The 24885-nt window shown below is 44.2% G+C and overlaps 1 protein-coding gene across 9 annotated transcripts in view; it reads right to left on the bottom strand.

The window, feature by feature from the left end:
- MYO9B (myosin IXB) overlaps window positions 1-24885 on the bottom strand; it is a 282650-nt gene that overhangs the window by 9637 nt on the left and 248128 nt on the right. For 6 of the 9 annotated variants that reach the window (XM_073592941.1, XM_073592988.1, XM_073592951.1 and 3 more), the window contains 7 exons: window positions 8156-8284; window positions 7972-8077; window positions 6313-6444; window positions 6083-6206; window positions 5566-5613; window positions 2863-2996; window positions 2632-2759 (listed from right to left, as the gene is read on the bottom strand). In XM_073592941.1, the coding sequence (XP_073449042.1) occupies window positions 2632-2759; window positions 2863-2996; window positions 5566-5613; window positions 6083-6206; window positions 6313-6444; window positions 7972-8077; window positions 8156-8284 (801 nt within the window). Of the gene's footprint in view, window positions 1-2619; window positions 2760-2862; window positions 2997-5565; window positions 5614-6082; window positions 6207-6312; window positions 6445-7971; window positions 8078-8155; window positions 8285-24885 lie in introns of all 9 variants that reach the window. The other 3 variants (XM_073592970.1, XM_073593017.1, XM_073593007.1) reach the window with 2 other exon arrangements.

Raw genomic sequence — 24885 nt, 5'->3', positions numbered from 1 at the left:
GAAATTCCTCTCATAGTACGTCACTACGTTTGTGTTTGTGGCACGACAATTGTGTGCCGTTAGTATACAAGACAAGATCCTGGCACACGCCCTTTTGACAAAAATCAGACGCTCGGTTGGCCAACAATCGTACCGTGTGTATGAGGCTTAACACTTGAAATATCCTTATACCTGATTTTGGCAGAAACAAAAATACGGTGGGGACGGAAAGTGTTCAGACCCCCTTAAATTTTTCACTCTTTGTTATTTAGCAGCCATTTGCTAAAATCATTTAGGTTCATTTTTTTTCCCCTCATTAACCACTTGACAACTGGGCACTTCCTAACCAGACCAATTTTCAGCTTTCGGTGCTCTCACACTTTGAATGACAATTACTCAGTCATGCAACACTGTATCCATATGAATTATTTGTCCTTTTTTAAAAAAAAAAAATAGAGCTTTCTTTTGCTGGTATTTAATCACCGCTGGGTTTTTTATTTTTTTGCGCTATAAATAAATAAAAATGAAAATTTGGTTAAAAAAAAAAAAAATATCTTTGTTTCTGTTATTATTTATTTATTATTTATTTATTGCAGAGTACTGGCAGAGTATTGCACAGTATGGGCACAGAGCAGCACTGTGGGCACTTCAGATCCAGCCCACAACGCTGCTAAAAACGACCTCTCCCCCTCTCACTGTACAGATTGGTACAGAGAGGGGAGGGCGGAACCGGTGTCATGTCACGACGCCGGTTTGTTTACAAGTGATTGCTCCATCATTTGACGGAGCGATCACGTGGTAAACGGGCGCTACAAGTGGCCATTTACCGCAATCCATGATGCGCCGGGTTTTGCAGACCCGGCGGTCACGGATGTTTGTGGGAGCGTGCTCCAGCAACATTCTGGGAGGACGTCCATGGACGTCCACCCAGAATAAGCCCACCGCGCTGTAGCTGTCTTTCGGCTATGGCCCGGTCAGCAAGTGGTTAATGTACACACAGCACCCATATTGACAGAAAAACACAGAATTGTTGACATGTTTGCAGATTTATTAAAAAAGAAAAACTGAAATATCACATGGTCCTAAGTATTCAGACCCTTTGCTCAGTATTTAGTAGAAGCACCGTTTGATCTAATACAGCCATTAGTCTTTTTGGGAAAGATGCAACAAGTTTTTCACACCTGGATTTGGGCATCCTCTGCCATTCCTCCTTGCAGATCCTCTCCAGTTCTGTCAGGTTGGATGGTAAACGTTGGTGGACAGCCATTTTTAGGTCTCTCCAGAGATGCTCAATTGGGTTTGATGCAGGGCTCTGGCTGGGCTATTCAAGAACAGGCATGGAGTTGTGAAGCCACTCCTTCGTTATTTTAGCTGTGTGCTTAGGGTCATTGTCTTGTTAGAAGGTAAGCTTTCAGCGCAGTCTGAGGTCCTGAGCACTCTGGAGAAGGTTTTCGTCCAGGATATTCCTGTACTTGGTCACATTCATCTTTCCCTCGATTGCAATCAGTTGTCCTGTCCCTGCAGCTGAAAAACACCCCCCCAAGCATGATGCTGCCACCACCATGCTTCACTGTTGGGACTGTATTGGACAGGTGATGAGCAGTGCCTGGTTTTCTCCACACATGCCGCTTAGAATTAAAACTGAAAAGTTCTATCTTGCTCTCAGACCAGAGAATCTTATTTCTCACCATCTTGGAGTCCTTCTGGTGTTTTTTTTTTTTTTTAGCAAACTCCATGCGGGCTTTCATGTGTCTTGCACTGAGGAGAGGCTTCCGTCGGGCCACTATGCCATAAAGCCCCGACTGGTGGAGGGCTGCAGTAATGGTTGACTTTCTACAACTTTCTCCCATCTCCCGACTGCATCTCTGGAGCTCAGCCACAGTGATCTTTGGGTTCTTCTTTACCTCTCTCACGAAGGCTCTTCTCCCCCGATAGCTCAGTTTGGCCGGGACGGCCAGCTCTAGGAAGGGTTCTGGTTGTCCCAAACGTCTTCCATTTAAGGATTATGGAGGCCACTGTGCTCTTAGGAACCCTTAGCAGAAATTTTTTTGTAACTTTAGCCAGATCTGTGCCTTGCCATAATTCTGTCTCTGAGCTCTTCAGGCAGTTCCTTTGACCTCATAATTCTCATTTGCTCTGACATGCACTGTGAGCTATAAGGTCTTATATAGACAGGTGTGTGGCTTTCCTAATCAAGTCCAATCAGTAAATTCAAACACAGCTGGACTCAAATGAAGGTGTAGAACCATCTCAAGGATGATCAGAAGAAATGGACAGCACCTGAGTTAAATATATGAGTGTCAAAGCAAAGGGTCTTAGGACCATGTGGTATTTCAGTTTTTCTTTTTTAATAAATCTGCAAAAATGTCAACAATTCTGTGTTTTTTTGTCAATATGGGTGCGGTGTGTACATTGAGGAAAAAAAATGAATTTAAATGATTTTAGCAAATGGCTGCAATATAACAAAGTGTGAAAAATTTAAGGGGGTCTAAATACTTTCCGTCCCCACTGTATATATAGGGGTTTTAAAATGAATTTCCCTGCACAAAACATGTACCTTCTAAAAGCTCTGAGTACAAGAAGGTTGCAACAAATTTGGCATGCAGTGCAGTAATAGAAGTAATATAAGGGACACACTACCTTAATACTGACCTTCCTTTACTGTATGAACAGGTCTATCATCCAATAAGCTCTCAGTGCTATTTGAAGTTTCAGAGTCCATATTCTCTTCATCTGATCCACGTGGTTCAAGCTCCGGTAGCCGGTAAGTAATGTCCTCTCTGTAAAACAGAAAGAATGGGGAGAAAACAACACGTGATGAGAACATCATTTATCACTACCATTTGGGGGTCTTCCTGTTTGTATATGGCAAGTCTCACTTACTTCTCATCCTTGATAGATTGTATTCTCTCTATCAGGAACTCTGATTCTCGGGCTAAGTCAGGGTCTGTCAACTGCTCCTCTTCTACTGCCACCAGATCAGGTAAACCATTTCCACTGGGAGATGGGCTCTTGTTCTGTCATTTAAAAATGTAATTAAACACAAGTACAATATAAAAATGTTAAACCCAAAACGTTGCATTTTAGAGTGGTGAAGGGTTAGAACCCCTGTGTAGTTTTTACTGCAGTCTGTGTCCCTGCTGGGGAGATTCATCCCTCTATTTGTCCTGGTGACCAAAATGAGGGAATATCCAAAATTTTAAATTGCCTGGTGATGACCAAGAAGGAATTTACTTTACTTTTGTGAGATCTTCCATCACTCCCTCTCGTATACACTGAACAGGAAGTGAAATCTCTGGGACACAGATGGCAAAAAATAAGAAGTGTTTTACCTATTCTTTACTCTATCCAAAATTAAAAATACAAAAAGTTTTGGCTTTAGATGTACTTTAACTTCCTTAGAATTCACCCTGTTTGTGACCAGGTACTCGAGTTTTAAGGACTTCTTACTGACTTTGGATAACACTATATTCTAAACTGGGGTTCAGGTAACAAACACGAATCTGGTAAAAGTCAGTTTACCTGCAAAGGCTCAGTACACCCAAAAGTGATATTTCCGTTACAGAATTACTGTATTTTCTGCACCATAAGACGCACTTTTTTCCCCCAGAAATATGGGGGAAAATGTCTCTGCGTCTTATGGAGCGAATGCATGCTAGGCACCACCCCCCGCCGCCGATGGAAACGCCCCCCCGCCGGAAGAGAGGCGGACGACAGACATCTGAAGCCCCTGTGACCAGGGCCGGACTGGCCTACCGGCGACTGCAGTGCTCTCCTCCCTCTGTCCTCCGGCGTTCGTATGTCACGGAGCTGGGTCTGTGTGCAAGGTCCCGCCCCCCAAGACCGGTGCGTGTGATAGTAGATTGAATCAGTGTTCCGCCCATCACACAAGCCGGTCTAGGGGGGCGGACCTTGCACACAGACCCAGCTCCATTACACACGAGCGGAGGAGGACAGAGGGAGGAGAGCGCTGTGTTATCCAGAAAATGGTGAGGCTGACATTAGTGGACACAGAGGCTGCAATGGGCACAGAGGCTGCAATTGGTGGGCAACGTGAGGCTGCAATGGTCAGGCTGCATTTATGTGCAATGGTCAGGCTGCATTTCATGGGCACTGGTAAATATTTTAGGACCCCATTTGGTTCAGAATATTTTTTTTCTTGTTTTCCTCCTCTAAAACCTAGGTGCGTCTTTTGGTCAGGTGCGTCTTATGGAGCGAAAAATACGGTAGTTTGGTAGCTGGAAGTAATACACCAACGTATTGCATCTCATAGAGATTGCAGTATTAAGGGCATTCCAAGTGTTAGCACTGCTAAAACAGGAGTGTCAAAAAGTAACACATAGAAACATTTCTGGGTTCTCCCTAATCCCCCCCAAACTGCTGTACAAATATCTGTACGATATATGTTTTAAATATATACCATATGTTGTACAAGCCAGGGGTGTCGTTTGGTGTTCCTATCCCTCCTGTAGGCCTGTTTCCAACATAAAATAAAAACCCAAGATAGAAAGGGCACCAACATAACTGCTACAGCAGCTCTGCAGACATTGGTTAGGTGGGTTAAAGTGGTTGCAGACCCTTTCCAGTACCCAGTGAACAGCCTCAGGTAATAGACAGAGATGAAACAAATCCCTCCTACATAGGTTTACTTGTATATCTGCTGTCTTGCCCTTCCTACACTGTTTGGAAAGTGCAGATGGTGTTAAAAATCTTTCTTCCTGTTTCAGCAGCACATAGGGGTGGGTGTGAAGTCTGGGCTTACACTGTGTGAGAGCGGATTGGAGGAAAGGCACACACCCCCACTCCACATAGGCAGAGGAACGAAAGAACATGCAGAGCTGTATTATGAACAGACAAGCTTTCTGCTCATCTACCTCTAAGCACCCTCCCCAAAACAAATTTTTAGCTGCGGTTATCTCATGTGTCAGAGAACTTGTCAGAAGTGACTCTGCTAACAGAGGAACAGAGCAGCAGAAAGACAGGGCACTTAGAGCTTTGGAGAGAGATAAGTAAACACTAGCTTAGGTCAAATTTCATGAATGGGGTTTACAACCACTTTACCAGCATCTGATACAAACTCAAATATCAGTCTTGATGTGGTCATTTAAAACAGTTTTTGTTTCCTATGTCCTTAAGGAGGTTTAGATCAGTGCAGCCCTAAGGTACTCCACAGCCATTAATTTTGAAAAGCAAATAGTAGATCTAGGTGCATGCAGTGGGAAATCCTGCTGAGCGACAATTTTAATGGACAAATACAAATGAATCATCACTCTCTGCTTATACTGGGCTCCAAGATGCTTTATGGCACTTTGGAATTGGAAATAATAGAAAAAACTGAGTAAATCTACTTTTCTAAGCTGGGGACTAATTTAGACTGAAGGTCAGCAAAAATGTTTTTAAACAAAATGAGCAAAAAACCCATTTTAAACCCCACAACAGCAAGATTTAATCAAATTCACAAATAATTATGTGATTTACTATAAGACATTTGTCCATTATAATTAGTCGCTGTTCTAATTATCTGCCATTCTATTTTAGTGATTCCAGTAGTGGCATGCAGAGGTGGTGGAAAGCAACTATACCTACCAGGAAGCCATCAATAGGAGAAATGAATTCTAAATGACCAGGCCAAGCCTGTCACAGGGGAAAAAAAAGGAGGAGACAACAACACTCAGGCGTTAACACTTAATTCAATACATTACTTTTAAGAAATGTATTTACCAGTATTCCTATTAAAGAGATACCATCTCTCTGTCCATTGAGATAACTTCCTAACCATGTCATACTTGTCTCTCTAGGGCTCCCTCAGCCCTCAAATATATTTACAACAAAATTTTCTATGCAATAAAAAAAAAAAAATGACAGTTTCCAATTGAATTTATTCTTAAAAATACACTTCAAGGGACTATACAGTAATTGATCAGCATTCAATAGCTCGTTTCTATCTACATTACAAGTATGCTCAGTTTACTTCTATAAAAGACTAGCTATAATTTTACACACAGGAAGTTACGACATGAAAATATGCAGTTAAAAATTATGATTAAATTGCATAACTAAACAGATGATATAGTAAAGAATTATGAGAGGACTTGTCACTTACTGTGCTTTGCCTCAAAAGGGAGAGCCTGCACACTGCACGTGTCTCTGCTGCTTCAAGAAGGCCAATTTCCTGCATTTTGATTTTGTATTGTCTTAGCTGTTCTTTAATTAACATCTCCACACATCTACAAGAAATGACAAAAATTTCAAGGTATATTGCAACACAAATGTGATACACCCTATGTTCACGAAAGCAGAATTACATGCATATATTGTAGGTCTATTACTTACGCAGTAGCTTTTGACACCTCTTTCATGCTCGTCAAAGGGTCATAATTATCTGGGCAGCGAAGCAGGCAGGGCGCAAACACTATTGCCAAAGAATTTGGGGACATGCGATTTACATCTTCCAAGAGAGAAACCCTATAAATAAGAAAAGACTAGTTGAATCAACCCATCATACATACATTGCTTTTTTTTTGACAAACTTAATGGGCTTAAAGCTGAACTCCAGCCTTACCTTTAGTCTTGCACAGTTGTACAAACTCTCCTGTACTGAAATTGCTTACTCTAATTTGACTGCACACCAACACTGATTGTCCATGACCTGTCCTTTTCATTCCCTGGGCTTCAGTTCTTTAAATCACTGAGGCTCAATATCACATGTGGACATTGCCTAGGGTGGTCTGCATGCAAATGCAGCCTACCTGGAAAGCTTACTACTACAGACTGTCATGTGTGCATAACTCCTCCCAAGAATATGTCCACTGCTTGCATCAATGTTGGGGACTTTTGAGAGGGGGAATACTGAGACAGGTTACAGTTATGTTTTTAGAAAGCAATATACAGCGCCTTGCTGGCCCCTCCCATCAGCCATGATCTGCTTGCATTGCACTGATATGCACAGAGGCCCAGTGATGATACCACTGGATCTAAAATACCCAATGTAATGACAACAGAAAGGTTTCATGTAAACATTTAATTAGCATGTAGGTGAGGGAAGGGGGACCTATAATTGATTAAACTTCAGCATTAAAGTGGTTGTAAAGCTTTGTTTTTTAATGTCATATAAAAACAAACATGCCTATACTGACCTGCTCTGTGCAATGGTTTTGCCAGAGAAAGCCGCTCATTCCTGAGTCCCGCTACTCCGCCCCCGGCTCTCATGTCCCCGGATTTGATTGACAGCAACGGGAGCCAATCGCTCCCTCTGCTTTCAATCTGTCCAATGAGTATAGAGACAGCAGCGGGTGCCACTGCACATTGTTGGATCGAATGGGCTCAGGAAAAGGGGGGGTCTGGGGGGCAGCTGCAGCAGAGAAGGTTTTTCGTCCTTAAAGTGATTAAAAACGATCACCTTGTAAAACAACCCATTCAGTTTAAAATAGAAATGAAAAGCAAAACATTTTTGTATAGACATAAAAAAACCCATTATAAATACCTTTATTCCCTTTTTTAGAAGTGATCACATTGCGTCTGTTCTCAGCTGCTTAAGCTGGGGGAGAAGGAGAAGCAGCAGCACACTGAGCTTCTCAGTAAACGGCTGTGCAGCAGGGGTGTGTCAGGACAAGTCTGATTATTAGGGGAGAGCACACTGAGATCCCAGCATAGCTAGAGAACTGACCCATAGTGTGCTCTTCTGTGTAATGTGGTCAGTTTTTAATAGGAAAGTAGAAGAACTGGCAGGAACACCAGGGATTTCACATAAAGGAAGCAATTAAAAAAAAAAACAGGATACTTTCTCATACAAGTACAAAAAAAAAAGGCACATATCAGGCATATGAAGTGTTGGGGTATCAAATGCTTTAGTGAATAGAATGCATTAAGATGAAAAACCTTAAGACTTTAAAACCTTTTTAAAGTTGTATTTTAGGAAACACTGGCTCTCCGTCTCACAAAACACATGAAAGCTCTGTTGGCTGATTGTGAGAAGATCCTCCCCTTACTTACTTGACAAGGTGAAAGATGAGTCTCTCCAAGGTGTTGTAATTAGCTTGTGGAAGCTGTCCAAGGACTTTGTAAATGGTGCAAAGCTGTTCTTGCTTCCCTGGCAATTCTAAGTAGGCAGCACAAATTAGAGGTAAAGACACACATTTAGCTTGACAAACAGTTTTTATGCACATTAAAAACTTACCCACGGCTTTCAGAAACTCGCTGTATTGCGCGAATGTCATCAAAGGCTCAGGCAGTTCACGTAACCACTGTTTTAGGATCCCAGTAATAGCATGGATTGCATACCTGTCTAGCTTCACGGAGGTGGGGTCTGTTTTCCAATTAAAAAAAAAAAAAAAGTTTTTACGTTATAGTGTAGACAAAAATATGAAAAGGTAAAAAAAACAAAAAAAACAAAACAAAAAAAAAAACAGACAATTTAAGAGAACTAAAACATATCAAACAGGTATAGTGAATATACACTATATTACCAAAAGTATTAGGACACCTGTCTTTACACGCATGTGAACTTTACTGCCATCTTAGTCCGTAGGGTTCAATATTGAGTCAGCCCACCCTTTGCAGCTATAACAGTTTCAACTCTTCTGGGAAGGCTGTCCACAAGGTTTAGGAGTATGCCTATGGGAATGATTGACCATTCTTCCAGAAGCGCATTTGGGAGGTCAGGCACGGATGTGGACAAGAAGGCCTGCCTCGCAGTCTCCACTCTAATTTATCCCAAAGGTGTTCTATCAGGTTGTGGTAGGGACTCTGAAGGCCAGTCAAGTTCCTCCACCCCAAACTTGCTCATCTATGTCTTTATGGACCTTGTTTGTGCACTGGTGTGCAATCATGTTGGGACAGGAAGGGGCCATCTTCAAACTGTCCCCACAAAGTTGGGAGCATGAAATTGTCCAAAATATCTTGGTATGCTGACGCCTTAAGAGTTCACTTCACAGGAACTAAGGGGCCAAGCCCAACCCCTGAAAAACAACCCCACACCATAACCCCCCCTTCACCAAATGATTTGGACCAGTGGACAAAGCAAGGTATTCGCAAAAGGACTGGATGTATGAACAGAGGACCAGGTAGCGGCCTTACAAAATAGAGCCACAGAGGCCTAGTTCCAGAAAGCTCAGAAAACTACTACCGATCTAGTTAAAAGAGGAGAAGATCTGTCCTTTAGAGAGCGTAAGCACCATCTTCTTGCTCTATCATGTTGAGCAGATGAAGTAGAAATTGGACTGAAGGGAAGGCATAGATTAGCCTGAACTGAGGAAAGGGGATTATCAGGGCATACAAGACAAGCACTAGAGAAACCTTGGTAATGACCACAAACTATTTTGTTTGTTGTTGAATCCGGAGGCCATAATGTCTACATCCTGTGTCCCTTACTTCTGACATATTAGGATAAATATGTCTGGGTGAAGGGCCCATTCTCCCTGATCCATGCAGTAGTGACCAAGGTAGTCTTCTTTTCAGTTGCCCACTCCTGGGACCTGGATCACAGAGATCACTGGACAGTGAGTATTCATCCTTGAGATGATCTTGCTCACCCCCTTCAGATCTGCAGTCCCCTGGAGCCCCTTGGTGGTTGCTGTAGGCCACAGGAGTATCATTTGTCTGACTGCATCCTGACCGGATGTCCAGTGCTGCAGAGCTATCTTTGTTGCTCTGAGCTCAAGGATGTTGATGGGAAGCTTGGTTACTGCAGATGGCCATATTCTTTGCATTGTGAGGGACTTGAACACTTCTCCCTGGCCTGAAAGACTGGCATCTGTAACCACTTTCCAGTAATAGGAAAGGAAGGATTTCTCCATTGCCAAGGCTGGGACGTTGATCCATCAAGTTAGGAAATTCCATGCTTGGTTGACTAGAAGCATAGGCAGGTCAAGAGAAGGAGTACGTTTGTTCCAATTCGACAAAATGTTTTGTTGCAGAGGTCTCGAATGGAACTGGGTGAATGGTACAGCCTCAAAGAAGGCTACTGTGGGGCCAAAACCCTTAATGGAGAACCTCTTTGTGGGTTGTCTGACTAATTCTTGAGCCTGGGCTCAGAGAGGATTTTCTTTTCTGGAAGGAAATCCTTTGCTTGGAATGTCTCCAGGAGCAGACCCAAGTATTCCAGAGAAAGTTGGAGAGCACATTTTTGAAAACTGATCACCCAGCCAAAGTCCTGGAGCATCTGGATTGAACTGTAGACTATTGCAGATGGTTGAAAAGGGAGAGGAGTCCAGGTAACCTATAACCTGGAAGCTCTGATTTCTGCGAAGGGATAGAAGAGGTTGTAAGACCTCAGTGAATACTCTAGGAGCAGAGGATAGGCCTAAAGGAAGTGCAACAAACTGGAAGTGATAGAATAAAGGGTGAGAACACTGGAAGTGATAGTCTACCACTCTGAAGCACAGAAAGCGCTGTTGAGGATGAATGGGAATATGAAAATAAGGATTTTAGATGTGTAGGGATGCTAGGTCTTCCCCTGGTCTGAGGAAATAACAGATCTTGCAAATTCTATGTGAAATTTTGGAATGTGAAGTTGCTGGTTCCTAAGGAGGGGAGTTTTGGAATCCTCCGCTGTGGAAGTAAAACCTTATCTCCAGTGACATCATTTATAAATCGACGCCCCAAACAGAGCTTTTCCTTGAGATGGGTCTTTTACAAGGGACTTCAAATGTTCAGGCTTTTAGCCACAAGATTCTGCATGTGTAAATGGCGATTTAGATCATTCAGGAAATGTGTCTCATTACATATTCTAGAGCATCTTCACAAAAAAAAAGAAAAAAAAGCAGGAGGTAACTGCTGTAAATGCTTTGTGAAAGCACAATCCTAGAGAGCCTTTAAGAAGGTTTTTAAGGCTTTCTATCTGCAGAATCTTTGAAAGAAGGAACGTCTTCAGTACGTACAGTGAAATGTTCATTTAGAAATGAGACGGAAGGATCGACTACAAGAATAGACCATTTTTTAGTAAACTATTTTGCTACTGGATAGAGTTCAGTAAAGATCTTGCTACTGTATAGAGTTCAGTAAAGATTGTGGGAGGAGTGAAAATCTTTTCTGGAAGTGATTCAATCATCATCATAGATTGCACATTCCATTTGTTCATGAACGGAGAATGTCTTTAAAGATTTGCAGGTTTCTTTGCACCCAAAGGGGCATGGCAGAATGGAAGATACACAATCTAAACAATGTCAAGGCTTTGGCAAACAGCTGCAGTGATCTTTTCCACATTAGCAAGCATATTGCATGAAGCTTCTTTAACTGTAGCAGTCTGGGGAAGAAAAATCTTCAGCGGCTTCCAGCAATACTGCCTCTATGTCCTCTTCATCCCTTCTGCGTCTGCCTCATCTAGGACAGACATATTGGGATCCAACTTTGGTTGAGAAGTGGGAGTAGGAGAAGAGGCATGACATTTTTGATCCCTGGGCGTAGATGGCTGTATTAAAGTCATTATTTGTCTGAGGAACTGTGACCAATGCTTTTGTCAGATAGGCCGCTTGTTGCATGCCTGAAACGGAGCTGGAATCGCATGCAGAGACCAGTGTTAGAATTGGGTCCTGCTCCAATTTACGGAGAGCATCGTCACGCTAAGGTTGAGGGTTGTGCGGGCCTTTGGCAGAGCTAAGGGTGAGGGCAATTCCCTTGTGGGGTACTCATGGAGTAGGATGCAGAATATATGGTAAAGCATATCCAGAAGGAGGATGCAGCAACTGGGGTGTAGAAAGGGTGGCAGGAAGTGCCCAAGTACCTTATAAGGGCTCTAGGAAGTGGTGCGATTTAAAACCTGGTCATCTACTTGAGACAAAGCTCTGAGTGTTTGAGTTTTAGCACCAATTTTGAAAAGTTTACACTGAAGTGAATACAATTTAAATATACCCGCGTTCTTCTATATTAAAAGATGTCTTACAGTCCAGTGTCATGGACAGGTATCTACAGTTCAGGGTTCGTCCATTAGGGTAGGCAAAACCCTGAAGTGGTTCTCAGAGACTGGATTCCATAAGAATGGACCATGGTCCTGGACCTGTATAGCATCCTGTGACTGACTACATACGTTGCACTAAATGCTGAGATGATCACCCTATGAAGGCCGTAGATACCAAGTCTACCAAGGAAACCTAATGCAGCAGATGAAACACATGCAGATGTAAGACACATCATGAAGCAATCCAGCAGTGCCATCAGCACAGAACTGGCAGAAACCAGTGGGACCCAGGTACAGCCATCTACTGTCTGGAGAAGTCTGTTCAGAAGTGGTCTTCATGGAAGAACTGCAGCCAAAAAGCCATACCTCTGATGTGGAAACAAGGCTAAGCGACTCAACTATGCACCAAAACATAGGAACTGGGGTGCAGAAAAATGGCAGCAGGTGCTCTGGACGGATGATGATGACTGGTCAAAATTTGAAATATTTGGCTGGCATATTTTTTTAGTGGGGGAGTTTTTTCTTGGTCTGCTGTCATCACTCTTGTAGTTCTGAAATGGTTAATCTTTGCCTTGCTAGATGTAATGGTTGTCTTTCTCCCTCCCTTCATTTGTTTCGATTCATGTTTTCTGAGATGGTTGGTCAGTTCGTTCTCTGTAGCCATCGACTTTGTGACAGCACACGACACTGAGTGATGTTTCTTAATCTGGCTATTTGGAAAACTGGTGATTTAAAGTTTTGTGTCATATTGTATGTGATGTTTGGTCTTCTTTTTCAAGAAAGAAAAAGTAAAAGAAATGAGATTATATATGAGAGAGATAGAGATATATACAGTGGGGACGGAAAGTATTCAGACCCCCTTAAATGTTTCACTCTTTGTTATATTGCAGCCATTTGCTAAAATCTTTTTTTTTTTTTTTTTTTTTTTTTTTACAGTAAATAGATTTTTATTTAAAAGTATTAAAGTTGACAATGACACAGTATATGGACATTACATTGTACATAAGGTCACAATAGATCAAATAGTTGTTCAGTTACACTTGATAATTAGTTTCCTGAGTGGTTAACCGTTTCTATCAGTAAAGTAGTCCGATTCATGGCATCAATACTGGATTTGAAAAAGAAAGGATAATAGGAAGAAAGTAAGAGGGAGGGGGAGGGAGAGGAGGGGGAGAAGAAAGGGTGGGGGGCAGCACTTATTAAGGGAGCATATCCAGATATAAGCAAAAGGCACCACAGGAACCAGAAGTATTACTCAGGGTAACCATGAGCCCTAGGGGGCCTTGACCATGTGCATCAATCCATTGAGACCAGACCTTATCAAATTTTTTGGGGCAGTTTCTACTCTCATACATTAGCTTATATAATGGCAGGACAGAGTTAATAGTGGCAATCCACATATGATGGGTGGGTGGGGTGGGTAGCTTCCACTTGAGGAGAATCTCTTGTCTGGCGTAGTATAAAGCATAAAACAAGAACAATTTTTCATGTTGTAAGGCCTCAACATTTTCCATACTGCCAAGTAATGCCAGGGCCGGATCTAGTCTAAGAGACCAGTCCCAAAAGGATCCCAGGGTCTCCAATACTCCCTCCCAATAGAGGCTCAGTTTCGGACAGGACCATACCATGTGGAGAAATGATCCAGGGATGAACCACATCTGGAACATAGGGTGCTCGTTCCCGGGTATATATTGGCTAGTCTAACAGGGTGTAATATGCTCTGTGTAAGAATTTAAGTTGAATGAAGCGATCCCTTGCTGAGATCATCTTGGTAGTATAGTCAGATACCACATCCTCCCAGCTCTCGTCCGTCAGCTCTGGAATGTCAGTCTTCCACTTATTATATACTTTAGTCAGGGATGTCATATACGCAACTGACAGATAAAAGTAAAGGGAAGATAGGGGTTTGTCCAAGATTTTAGCAATGAGCAGTCTTCCACACTGTCAGTCTGTAGAGTCAGGGGGTCGGGAGCCTGAGTTGATATTATCTAAATGTCATGGAGGTCGGAACAGCATATCTGGCTTTCAACGTCTCAAGGGAGGAAAAGGACCCATCTGTGTAAATATGTTTGACTGTGATTATTCCTTTAGCTGCCCATAACTGGGGACCCGGAAGCATGTAGAGGTGAGGTAGCATGGGATTGCCCCATAAGGGTGTATGGGGCGAGATGACAGATTTCATTTTGTAAATAGCCCTAGCCCTTTGCCATACTTGTATGGTTGTACGCAGGGGTAGATTACTCAGAGCCGCATAGGATCCCAGGATGGCCGCTTCAAGGGTCACTGCTGGGTTCTGTCTGGACTGGGCAAACCACCACCGGATCGTAAGCAGGACTGCTGCCCAATAATAGAGCTGGAAGTGAGGCATTGCCAAGCCACCCTGGGATAGGGGGAGTTAGAGTGTCCACTTCGCCAGCTTCGGGATCTTCCCAGCCCAGACAAAGGTAGAGATAATGGAGTCCAATTTTTGGAAGAAAGATTTAGGGATAGGGCACGGAGTATTCCTGAAGAAGTATACAAACTTGGGGAGATATACCATTTTTAGCAGATTTACCCCTCCCACCGGGGACAGGGGAAGTGTTTTCCAGAGATGACACTTCTTGCTAAACTGGGTCAGTAGGGGAGAGATATTATCTTCCATATATGCCTGAATGGATCCTCTGACAATCACTCCGAGATATTTAAATTCATCCACCCATTGGAGTGGAGTGTCAGTAACTGCCCTTTGTCCCAATTGATGGAGGGAGAATAGGACTGATTTGTCCCAAATAACTCGAACACGAGTATTTCCCAAATTGGTCTATTATCTCAAGGGCAGAGCTTAGGGAGGCCCCCACGTCAGCCAGATACAACAGGTTATCATCAGCATAAAGCAAGACTTTTTTCCTGGATTATCCTAGCCTGAAGGCCTCGCACTCTCTGATCCTGACGTATCAGGATCGCCAAGGGCTCAATCGCTAGGGCAAAAAGCCCCAGAGACAGAGGGCACGCATGTCTAGTACCTCTGTGTAGGCTGAATGGGGCTGACAATAGGCCGTTTACTCTAACGCGGGCTGTCGGGTCTCTGTAAAGAGGCTGGATCCAGGAGATGAACCTAGGTCCAAATCCAAAGCATTCCAGCACTTCCTAGAGGAAAAGCCACTCGACTGAGTCAAATGCCTTTCCGGCATCGAGCACAGCCACTACTCCTGTGTCGCCCTCTCCAGCCCGATCAACGTGGGTGAACAGCCTACGGATATTGATGTCTGTTCCTCTGCCTGGCATGAAGCCGGATTGAACCATGATGGACCAGAGCTGTAATCACCCCGTTCAACCGGGTCGCCAAGATTTTGGCCAGCAATTTAGCGTCCACGTCGATCAGGGAGATCGGGCAATAGGATTTGCAAAGTTCAGGGTCCTTACCCGGCTTGGGAATAACCACTATCACCGCCTCAGACATGGAAGCCGGCAAGGCCCCCTCTCTCAGCGATGACAGGAGCATAGAGTGAAATTTGGGTGCTAGCTCCTCGGCATATGTTCTGTAGAACTCAGCTGGGAACCCGTCCGGGCCTGGAGCGAGGAGATGGCCCATTGGACCTCTTCAAGGGTGATAGGGGAATCAAGTTGGTCTCTGTAAGTATCTGTCAGGACAGGGAAATCAACATCTGAGAGGTAAATGTGGAGGACTTCCATAGAATAGTCCACCCGAGCAGAGTATAGGTCTGAGTAATAGGATGTGAACCCCTCACTAATTGCTCTAGAGGAAACCTGTCTGACCCCGTCTTTGTCAATCAGTGAGGAAACGCTCATGGAGGCCGACTGTTCTTGGACCAACCATGCCAGCAGTTTACCCCCTCGCTCACCCTCCTCAAAGATCCTCTGGGATTGCTGCAGTAGCTTTTTTTTGGTCAGTGAGGTGCGGATTAGCATTACCTCTCTAGTGCACTCCTGAAGTTTAGTATAAAGTTCCAGATCGCGAGTCTGGGTGTATTGTCGCTCCAGGGAGGTGGCCCTGTCTTCAGCCTTAACTAAATCTGCTCTATGCTGTCTGCGGACTCCACCAATCAGTGTTTGATATTGACCCCTGGAGGAAGCCTTGAAGGCATCCCACACTACCGCCGCCGGGGCCGACCGAGGGTTCAGTACCCAATAGGCATTCATTTGTTGATGGAACCCCGCATCCACCCCAGGGTCAGAGATCCAAAATCGCCACAATCTCCACAGTTTATCTGCAGGGGAACCTTCCAGAGACAACTGGAGAAGAAGTGGTGCGTGATCAGATATTCCCATTGGCAGGCTGGAAATCTGCTGTACCCTGGACAATAGAGGTCTCCCCGCATATATCAAATCTATGCATGAGAGAGTCCTATGCGTGGCCGAGTGGCAGGTAAAAGACCTATCATTAGGGTGGCACCATCTTAACAAATCTGTCAGCCCATACGTCTCCGCCCAAATGGACAGATCCGATGTGGACTCCCCCAGTGCGTTAAAACGCTCCAACCCAGGGTTCGATGTCATATTGAAATCCCCCATAAGCAACAAATTGTCCGTACCATAATTAGCAATAAGAGGAGTCAGTTTGTGAAGTAACTTAGTCAAGGCAGGAGGAGGTATATAAACACCCACCAACAGCAGATCCAAACATTCCACCATTGCATGTATTATTATGTACCGTCCATCCGGGTCAAGCACCAGCCCCAGAAGTCTAAATGGCAGGGACTTGCGCACTAGGATACTTACCCCCCTGGCAAAATGCGAGTAAGTTGAGTGATATAAATGACCAACCCAAGGATTTTTCAAGCCAAGGGTCTTCCTTCCAACCAGATGGGTCTCCAGGAGAACACATATGTGAGGATTATATGTTTTTAGGAACTGGAACACCAGTGACTGCTTCACAGAGGAGTTAAGGCCCCTGGTGTTCCACGAGACAATTGTCAAAGATGCCATTCGATCGTCCAATACATAAATTTAGGAGAATTTTCAGAGGACAAGCCCAACCCGGATGGAGCGGAGACGAACATCCCTGTTACCTCAAGGGAGTTGCCCTCAAGGGGCGGTAACATTGTAGGTCCACATGTCTGTCAGGTATACATACACATAATAATCAGTAAAAAAAAGAACATAAACAATAATAACAGAAACAAAACATTCCCCAGAGGCATACTATACATATGCTTGCTGACCCATAACAACTAGGGTCGTCCAGATGATAAGTGAGATGCTGGTCTCCCAGCAAGCTGGGGGTACAAAACTTAGTGCAGGTATTTGAGTGTTCCTGAGGCATACATGGGCCACTGGCTTAAAATGGTGTTCCCCTTAGATTGCAGATGGGGCAAAAGGGATGAAAAGTATAGGGGGAGACAACACCTAGTCTCCGACAATAGGGGAGCACTAGATCATGGGACTCTGATTCTTCCAGGAAGCAATTGGGCAGAAGATTCATCCTGACCTCTGTAAATACAATGTCAGCAGGGGGGAAGCAGAGTCAATCATCAGAGAAAGACAGAAAGCCACAGGTGAATGCATAGCAAAAAATAAGTTATAACTTAAGTGGAACACAAGCTATGGAACACATACTTGCTTTATCGTACTCGGATCGTGTCAGGAGGACGCCTCCTCTGGGGATGTGAAAAGTCTCACTCGTTCACCATCTTGAACCCAGAGTCTGGCAGGGAACAGCATGCGGTATTTCAGATTTTTGTCGCGCAGACGGGAACGCACTTGATCAAACGATTTCCTTTGATGCTGTGTCTCAATGGCGTAGTCTGGAAATATTAGTAGTTTAGCATTTTCATACTTCAGATCTCTTATTCCTCTGGCCTCTCTCAGGACAAGATCTCCGTCTCGAAAGTTGAGCAATTTAAAGATAAAAAGTACGTGGGGGGGGGGGGGGCCCTGGCGGACCCTTAACTGTGGGAATCCTGTGGGCCCGCTCCACCACAAAATGGGGAGAAAAGGAGGCATGGGGTAGAAGAGACCTCAGCATCTGCTCCGTGAACAGGGTAGTGTTTTTGCCCTCTGCTCCCTCAGGCAGCCCTATGACACGCAGGTTATTGCGTCTGCTGCGATTTTCAGCGTCTTCAACGCGCAAAACGAGGTGTTCAACTCTGACTTTTAAGGAATGGAGGTCAGCCGTGTGCTCTCTCTGTACATCCTCAGCTGAAGACACACGCTGTTCCACCTCTGTCACCCTGCCCCTGAAAGCATCAATGTCCCTCCTGATAAGGCCCAGCTCTATGTATACACTGTCAATTTTCTCAGCCAGAGCTGTTTTACAGCCATTAATTGCATTTAGGAGTGCTGTGTGTTCTGGAGGGGCTTGGGGAGCCGCAGCCACGTGACTCACCTCCTCCTCCTGGGATGCCATGATGTGAGGGACAGCTGCGGCCATCCTTCCTTCCAACGTGGTGTGCAGTCCCGGCTTGTTTGTGGGACTGTCGGCACACAGCTCCCCCCCCCCCCCCCCCGTTTGTAGCCAGGCATGGCCAGCAGGATCTAGGGACTAAGGCGGAGGTTTTTTTTTTTAGCAGCGGATGGATGTCCAGGGAATGGAGGATAAATGATCCGAACGGCGGAGCAGAGCTTAAACACGTCCGCTCCTGTCACCATCTTGGACACGCCCCCCCCCCCCTGCTAAAATCATTTAAGTTCATTAAAATCATTTAAGTTCACAGAAAAACACAAAATTGTTGACATTTTTGCAGATTTAAAAGAAAAACTGAAATATCACATGGTCCTAAGTATTCAGATCCTTTGCTTAGTATTTAGTAGAAGCACCCTTTTGATCTAATACAGCCATGAGTCTTTGGGAAAGATGCAACAAGTTTTTCACACCTGGATTTGGGGATCCTCTGCCATTCCTCCTTGCAGATTCTCTCCAGTTCTGGTAAACGGTGGTGGACAGCCATTTTCAGGTCTCTCCAGAGATGCTCAATTGCGTTTAAGTCAGGGCTCTGGCTGGGCCATTCAAGAACAGTCACGGAGTTGTTGTGAAGCCACTCCATTAGTTTAGCTGTGTGCTTAGGGTCATTGTCTTGTTGAAAGGTAAACCTTCGGCCCAGCTGAGGTCCTGAGCACTCTGGAGAAGGTTTTCATCCAGGATATCCCTGTACTTGGCCGCATTCATCTTTCCCTTGATTGCAACCAGTCGTCCTGTCCCTGCAGCTGAAAAACACCCCTACAGCATGATGCTGCCACCACCATGCTTCACTGTTGGGACTGTATTGGACAGGTGAGGAGCAGTGCCTGGTTTTCTCCACACATACCGCTTAGAATTAAGGCCAAAAAGTTCTATCTTGGTCTCATCAGACCAAAGAATCCTTTTTCTCACCATCTTGGAGTCCTTCAGCTGTTTTTTTAGCAAACGCCATGCGGGCTTTCATGTGTCTTGCACTGAGGAGAGGCTTCCGTCGGACCACTCTGCTATAAAGCCACGACTGGTGGAGGGCTGCAGTGATGGTTGACTTTCTACAACTTTCTCCCATCTCCCGACTGCATCTGTAGAGCTCAGCCATAGTGATCTTTGGGTTCTTCTTTACCTCTCTCACCAAGCCTCTTCTCCCCCGATAGCTCAGTTTGGCAGGACGGCCAGCTCTAGGAAGGGTTCTGGTCATCCCAAACGTCTTCCGTTTAAGGATTATGGAGGCCACTGTGCTCTTAGGAACCTTAAGTGCAGCAGAAATCTTTTTTGTAACCTTGGCCCGATCTGTGCCTTGCCACAATTCTGTCTCTGAGCTCTTCAGGCAGTTCCTTTGACCTCATGATTCTCATTTGCTCTGACATGCACTGTGAGCTGTAAGGTCTTCTATAGACAGGTGTGTGGCTTTCTTAATCAAGTCCAATCAGTATAATCAAACACAGCTGGACTCATGATGGAGGTGTAGAACCATCTCAAGGATGATCAGAAGAAATGGACAGCACCTGAGTTAAATATATGAGTGTTACAGCAAAGGGTCTGAATACTTAGGACCATGTGATATTTCAGTTTTTCTTTTTTAATAAATCTGCAAAAATGTCAACAATTCTGTGTTTTTCTGTCAATATGGGGTGCTGTGTGTACATTAATGAGGAAAAAAAATGAACTTAAATGATTTTAGCAAATGGCTGCAATATAACAAAGTGAAAAATTTAAGGGGGTCTGAATACTTTCCGTCCCCACTGTATATATACACACACACACACAATAATGAGTGCCTTCGGGCAACAGTGAAGCATGGTGGAGGTTCCTTGCAAATTTGAGGCTGCATTTCTGCAAATATTATTGGAGATTTGGCCAGGATCAATGCCTGAGAAATACAGGCAGATATTTATTCATCATGTCATACAACCTGGGAGGTGTGTGATTGGGACAAATTTATTCTGCAGCAGGACAACAACCCCAAACATACAGTCAATGTCATTAAGAACTATATTCACCATAAAGAAAAACAAGGAGTCCTAGAAGTGATGGTTAGGCCCCCCAGAGACCCAAGATCTCAATATCAAGTCTGTCTGGGATTACATGAAGAGACAGCCTACATCCACAGAAGATCTGTGGTTACGTCTCCAAGATGTTTGGCACCACCTACCTACCAAGTTCCTTCAAAAACTGTGTGCAAGTATACCTAGAATTAATGCAGCTTTAAAAGGCAAAGGGTGGCCACACTGAACATTGGTCTGATTTGGATTTATCTTGTGATCATTTACTTTGCATTTTCATCATTTATTGCATTTTTCACACTGAAAGCTTTTTCACAGTAGTGCAGAACTACAGCTGCCAGGGGCAACACAGAAGAAAGGCCTATTCTCACAGATGACCTTTTAAGGGAGTAACCTCTTTGAACACAAGGTGATGGTTCTGCATAGGCAAGGGAACCTGAAGAAGACCTCAGAGGGTGAAGAGGAGAAGAGCAACTTTTTGCAAAGAGAGCAAAAGGAATGCAAGAGCCTAGGTGTTAGGAAAAGGATATATTTATTTTATTATTTATTTATTTCAGGTACTTATATAGCGCCGTCAATTTACGCAGCGCTTTACATATATATTGTACATTCACATCAGTCCCTACCCTCAAGGAGCTTACAATCTAAGGTCCCTAACACACATTCATACATACTAGGGACAATTTAGACAGGATCCAATTAACCTACCAGCATGTCTTTGGAGTGTGGGAGGAAACCGGAGTACCCGGAGGAAACCCACGCAGGCACAGAGAGAACATGCAAACTCCAGGCAGGTAGTGTCATGGTTGGGATTCGAACCAGCGACCCTTCTTACTGCTAGGCGAGAGTGCTACCCACTACACCACTGTGCTGCCCATATATGTAACCAAGCCAAGACCTGCAGGGTACCAAGGGCTAGTTGTGTCTGACCATGCCAAAGGCAATCCCAGTATGAGAAACAGGATGAAAAAGTTCTGGTAGGGGGTTTCCCCAACATCACACCAAGGAAGAACTACGCTACATGATAAATTGCAGAGTATGGTGGAAGTGATTTGCATGTCCCATGGAAACAGAGGCACCCAACCTAGAGCTGAAATGTGCCTAACTGGTGAATATCAGTGAATTTGAGATGCTGTGGAGAGGAAAAAATAATGCTTAAGGGAAGTGCTGAGGACAAAGGCAGTGCAACCTTTTCTAAAACTAAACTGGCAAACAGAACTGACCAGTATACAAGGTCAGGTTTTTGAGGAGGCAAGAGCAGAATGGCTCCTCAGCCCATAAATGGGGTGACTGTAATTCAGAACCCTTATACGGGCACACAGCAAATCAGAGCTCAAGGCAGAGCTTCAGAATTGTAAGCAATGAATATATGTGTTTTGGAAATAGGGAGTAAAAGAGGCTCTAGGTAGTGGAGTTAACCTACCCATGTAGTGATAAGGAGAGTCCCAGTGACTCTGAGTGGTAAAAAAAAAAAAAAAAAGGGCACTGGTTGTTTTGAAAGAGTCCTCTGAGAAATTATCAGAGAAGGGCAACTAAGGGGTGGTAGTGAGAGTATGTTTTTGAACGTAGGACCAGACAGACAAAAATGCTCTGCTAAGGGAGAATGTGAATAAGATTGATGTCAAGATTAGACCTATTTACCCCAGACAGTACAAGGTTGGATGAGGAGCCAGAGAAAGATGTGGGATCAATAGTGAGAAATCAGTATTTGGGGAATATGGTTCAAAGACTTATGTTCAGGAACCTTGTAGTTCAAGGTCTCCCAAGGCACCCTGGAATATTGATTTAAGTCTAATAAAATAGCACCACCGAATGTGGTGATTTTTCAGTAATGTAAAGGCTACATTGGGGTGTGAATAGTTATGGAGAATAACCCATCATGTAGTGTTTGCTATTATAGGCACTTTTGTATGAGGGATATATTGGAAGGTCTATTGAAGACCACAAAGAAGTCTAGCTTCTGCAGTAGACATAGTGGCAGGCCTATAAGAGATCTTGCAAGAGTCTAACCACTGCAACAATTTTGACAGAGGTTTTAAGGGCATGATGGGACATAGAACCTTGTCTCTTTGGGATACATGTGCGAACATAAGGTTTCCTAAAAGGAAAGAAGTAGGAAGGGGTAATAGAAAGAATTGGTTTGATTAAGAATCTCAAAATGTTTTCTAGCAATCCTTTTTAATGTTCTTTTTTGTGCCTATAGGAATATGTGGGGGATGTCCAGCACTAGTCAGAGACTAGTACACACTACCTCAATTAATGAGTCCACAGAAGCCAGCATGTGGCAAGAAGCTGAAGTAGTAAAACCCTTGAAGGAGGCTGCAAACTGACCTACCTATCTCAACCTCGCTTTGCCTCCTTCTTCCCTCACCTAGCCCATCAGACGAATGGGGCAATTTACGCATTCCTATTATTTATCAGATCAGGGTGAGTCAGGAATACCAACCAAGAACTTTAGGAATGATTTTGTGTCTATACTTAGTTTCCTGCTTTGCTCCCCCCTCTCATTTCCTTCCATGTCCCTCTTTGATGTTTTTCCTCTCCTTTTCTCCTGTGAGCTACCCTCTCTTCCCCAGACCTATCCCCTAACTACTTCCTTGGACAAAAACTACAGTGGGAGCCTGATAGTTGACCACCCTTTCTCACGACTCAAACTTACCCCAGATTACACCTAACCACACCCGACCCTTCCTCACCTCCATTATCATCTACAATGCCTGGAATCAAATGTATGTCCTATAATATAAGTAGTCTCAACACCACAGAAAAAAATGGACCTTTCTTCCCAACAATCTCTGAAAAGAAGGACACATGTGGCATGCAATTAGGAGATTTATTTTTACAAAAGGTGTTTCTTCATCAGGAAAACTTCATACCAACATAAAGGCCTGGGAAAAAGATCTTAGTTGCATAATCACACAAAGTCAATTTGACCTGATTTGCACATAAATCATTAATATCTAATAAAAACAAGAGTCAGATACAAATTGCTTACAAATGTGGTATATACCACTCACCTACTACATAAAATCTACACACAAAGCTCTCCACAATGCTGGTGCTCTCAATCTCCTTGAGGTACGCTCCTCCATATATTCTGGGTCTTCTAAAAAAGAGAAGTATGGGGTTCCGTGAGCAGAGAGCTGCAGACTGCCAGTCACAGCTCTCTGCTCTACCCCCTCTTCACTCACTGGAGTGCTGGGCTGTGAAGGGGGCGGGAGTGGCCGGCTCAGACTCTATACGGCTTGCTGAGAGGCTGAGCCGGGTGTCGGTCCAGGGATCTGGCGGATCCAGACTTCCATTGTCGTGATGACGCGCACCCTGGACCGACTTCTGTGATGTCAGCAGAGAGTGGACATCAGCCCACTTATGGTGCCCCACTACCACAGAGAGGAAATATTTAAGAAAATATAGTACCACTGAAGAGACTTCCTATACACCCGAGTTTAAATCTCTGATGAACATCATGGATACCCTTCTCAGCTGCCAGAATTAGACCCATTTCAGACATTACACTACTATAGGCTTCTTTCAACCTCTACCAAAACTAGATCCTTTTAAACTCTCCCCCCCCCCCCCCCCACCAGGGGCCCTTTACTTCCTTGATTCTTCTCACGCTCTCCATGTCTTCTTTCTACCGCTTTAACCGATATGCAGATTTCTCAACTTTCTTAGATTCACTTTAATTCTCTCTCTTTGCAAGTCTATAAAAAACAGAGGTTTCTGTGGACTTGATAGAAAGTAAATTGTTTTGGATACGGGTCTGGCCCTGCCAATTGACGTTACTGCTCCACTCACAATGTATGACATTCAATAATCCGTATCCTTGATAGCTGTAAATATAATGATGCCTTTGTAAACTTTTTTTTTTTTTTTAACAAAATAAGGAAAGAGTCAACTGTGACTGAGGGGCTGGATGCCTCTAAGGCTGTAGGCAGATGAGCAATAGATTCTGCAGGGAAAGGTGATGGAGCAAGTTTAGTACCTCTGGTCAAGACCAACAAAGAACTGGGGGAATGTACCCGCAAAACTTGGGGTAACTGTAGTAGACCCCAGATAATAGGGCACGGGACTTGGCCCAATCCGGCAGAGCTAAAGAGGATGGCAACGAGGTAGACCTTAAAATCATAGGGTAACAAAATTCCAGATTACATACGTCAGTGACTTCAGAAGACACACAACAAATGCCCCCAGAACTTTTAGAGTGTGAGCTGGGGACACTCGTGGCAACAGCATACAAGCAGACATGTTACCACCACTAGGCAACTAAGGTTAGGGTATGAGGAAAGGCCTCAAGTACTCACAAACGCCAGATAGCTGGCAGCCAATGAGGGTCGAACGGCAGGGGTGACCAAAGTCACTGTAAATGTGCTGTAGGAACAAACCTGTTGCTGCGTCACTAAATTATAGGAAAGGGAACGCTAAATGTTAATGATCAATCCCTCAGTGTTGGCACCTTCCTTGGAACAGACCAGTAGGGAGTGGGAAGTTTAATGGCACCCAGTGATCCAAATGGTGAGGTAACTCTTGGTGCTTAGCCCGACTGACCTACTCACTGAGTGTTCAGTGACAGGGCAACCACTGTGGCAATGCCAATGGCTCTGGAACTGTCGGCT

This window comes from Aquarana catesbeiana, linkage group LG01 (genome assembly GCF_042186555.1).
Source record: "Aquarana catesbeiana isolate 2022-GZ linkage group LG01, ASM4218655v1, whole genome shotgun sequence".
Classification (NCBI taxonomy): Eukaryota; Metazoa; Chordata; class Amphibia; order Anura; family Ranidae; genus Aquarana; species Aquarana catesbeiana.
Note: the sequence above shows the minus strand (reverse complement) of the source record. Positions and strands in the feature narration are given on the sequence as shown.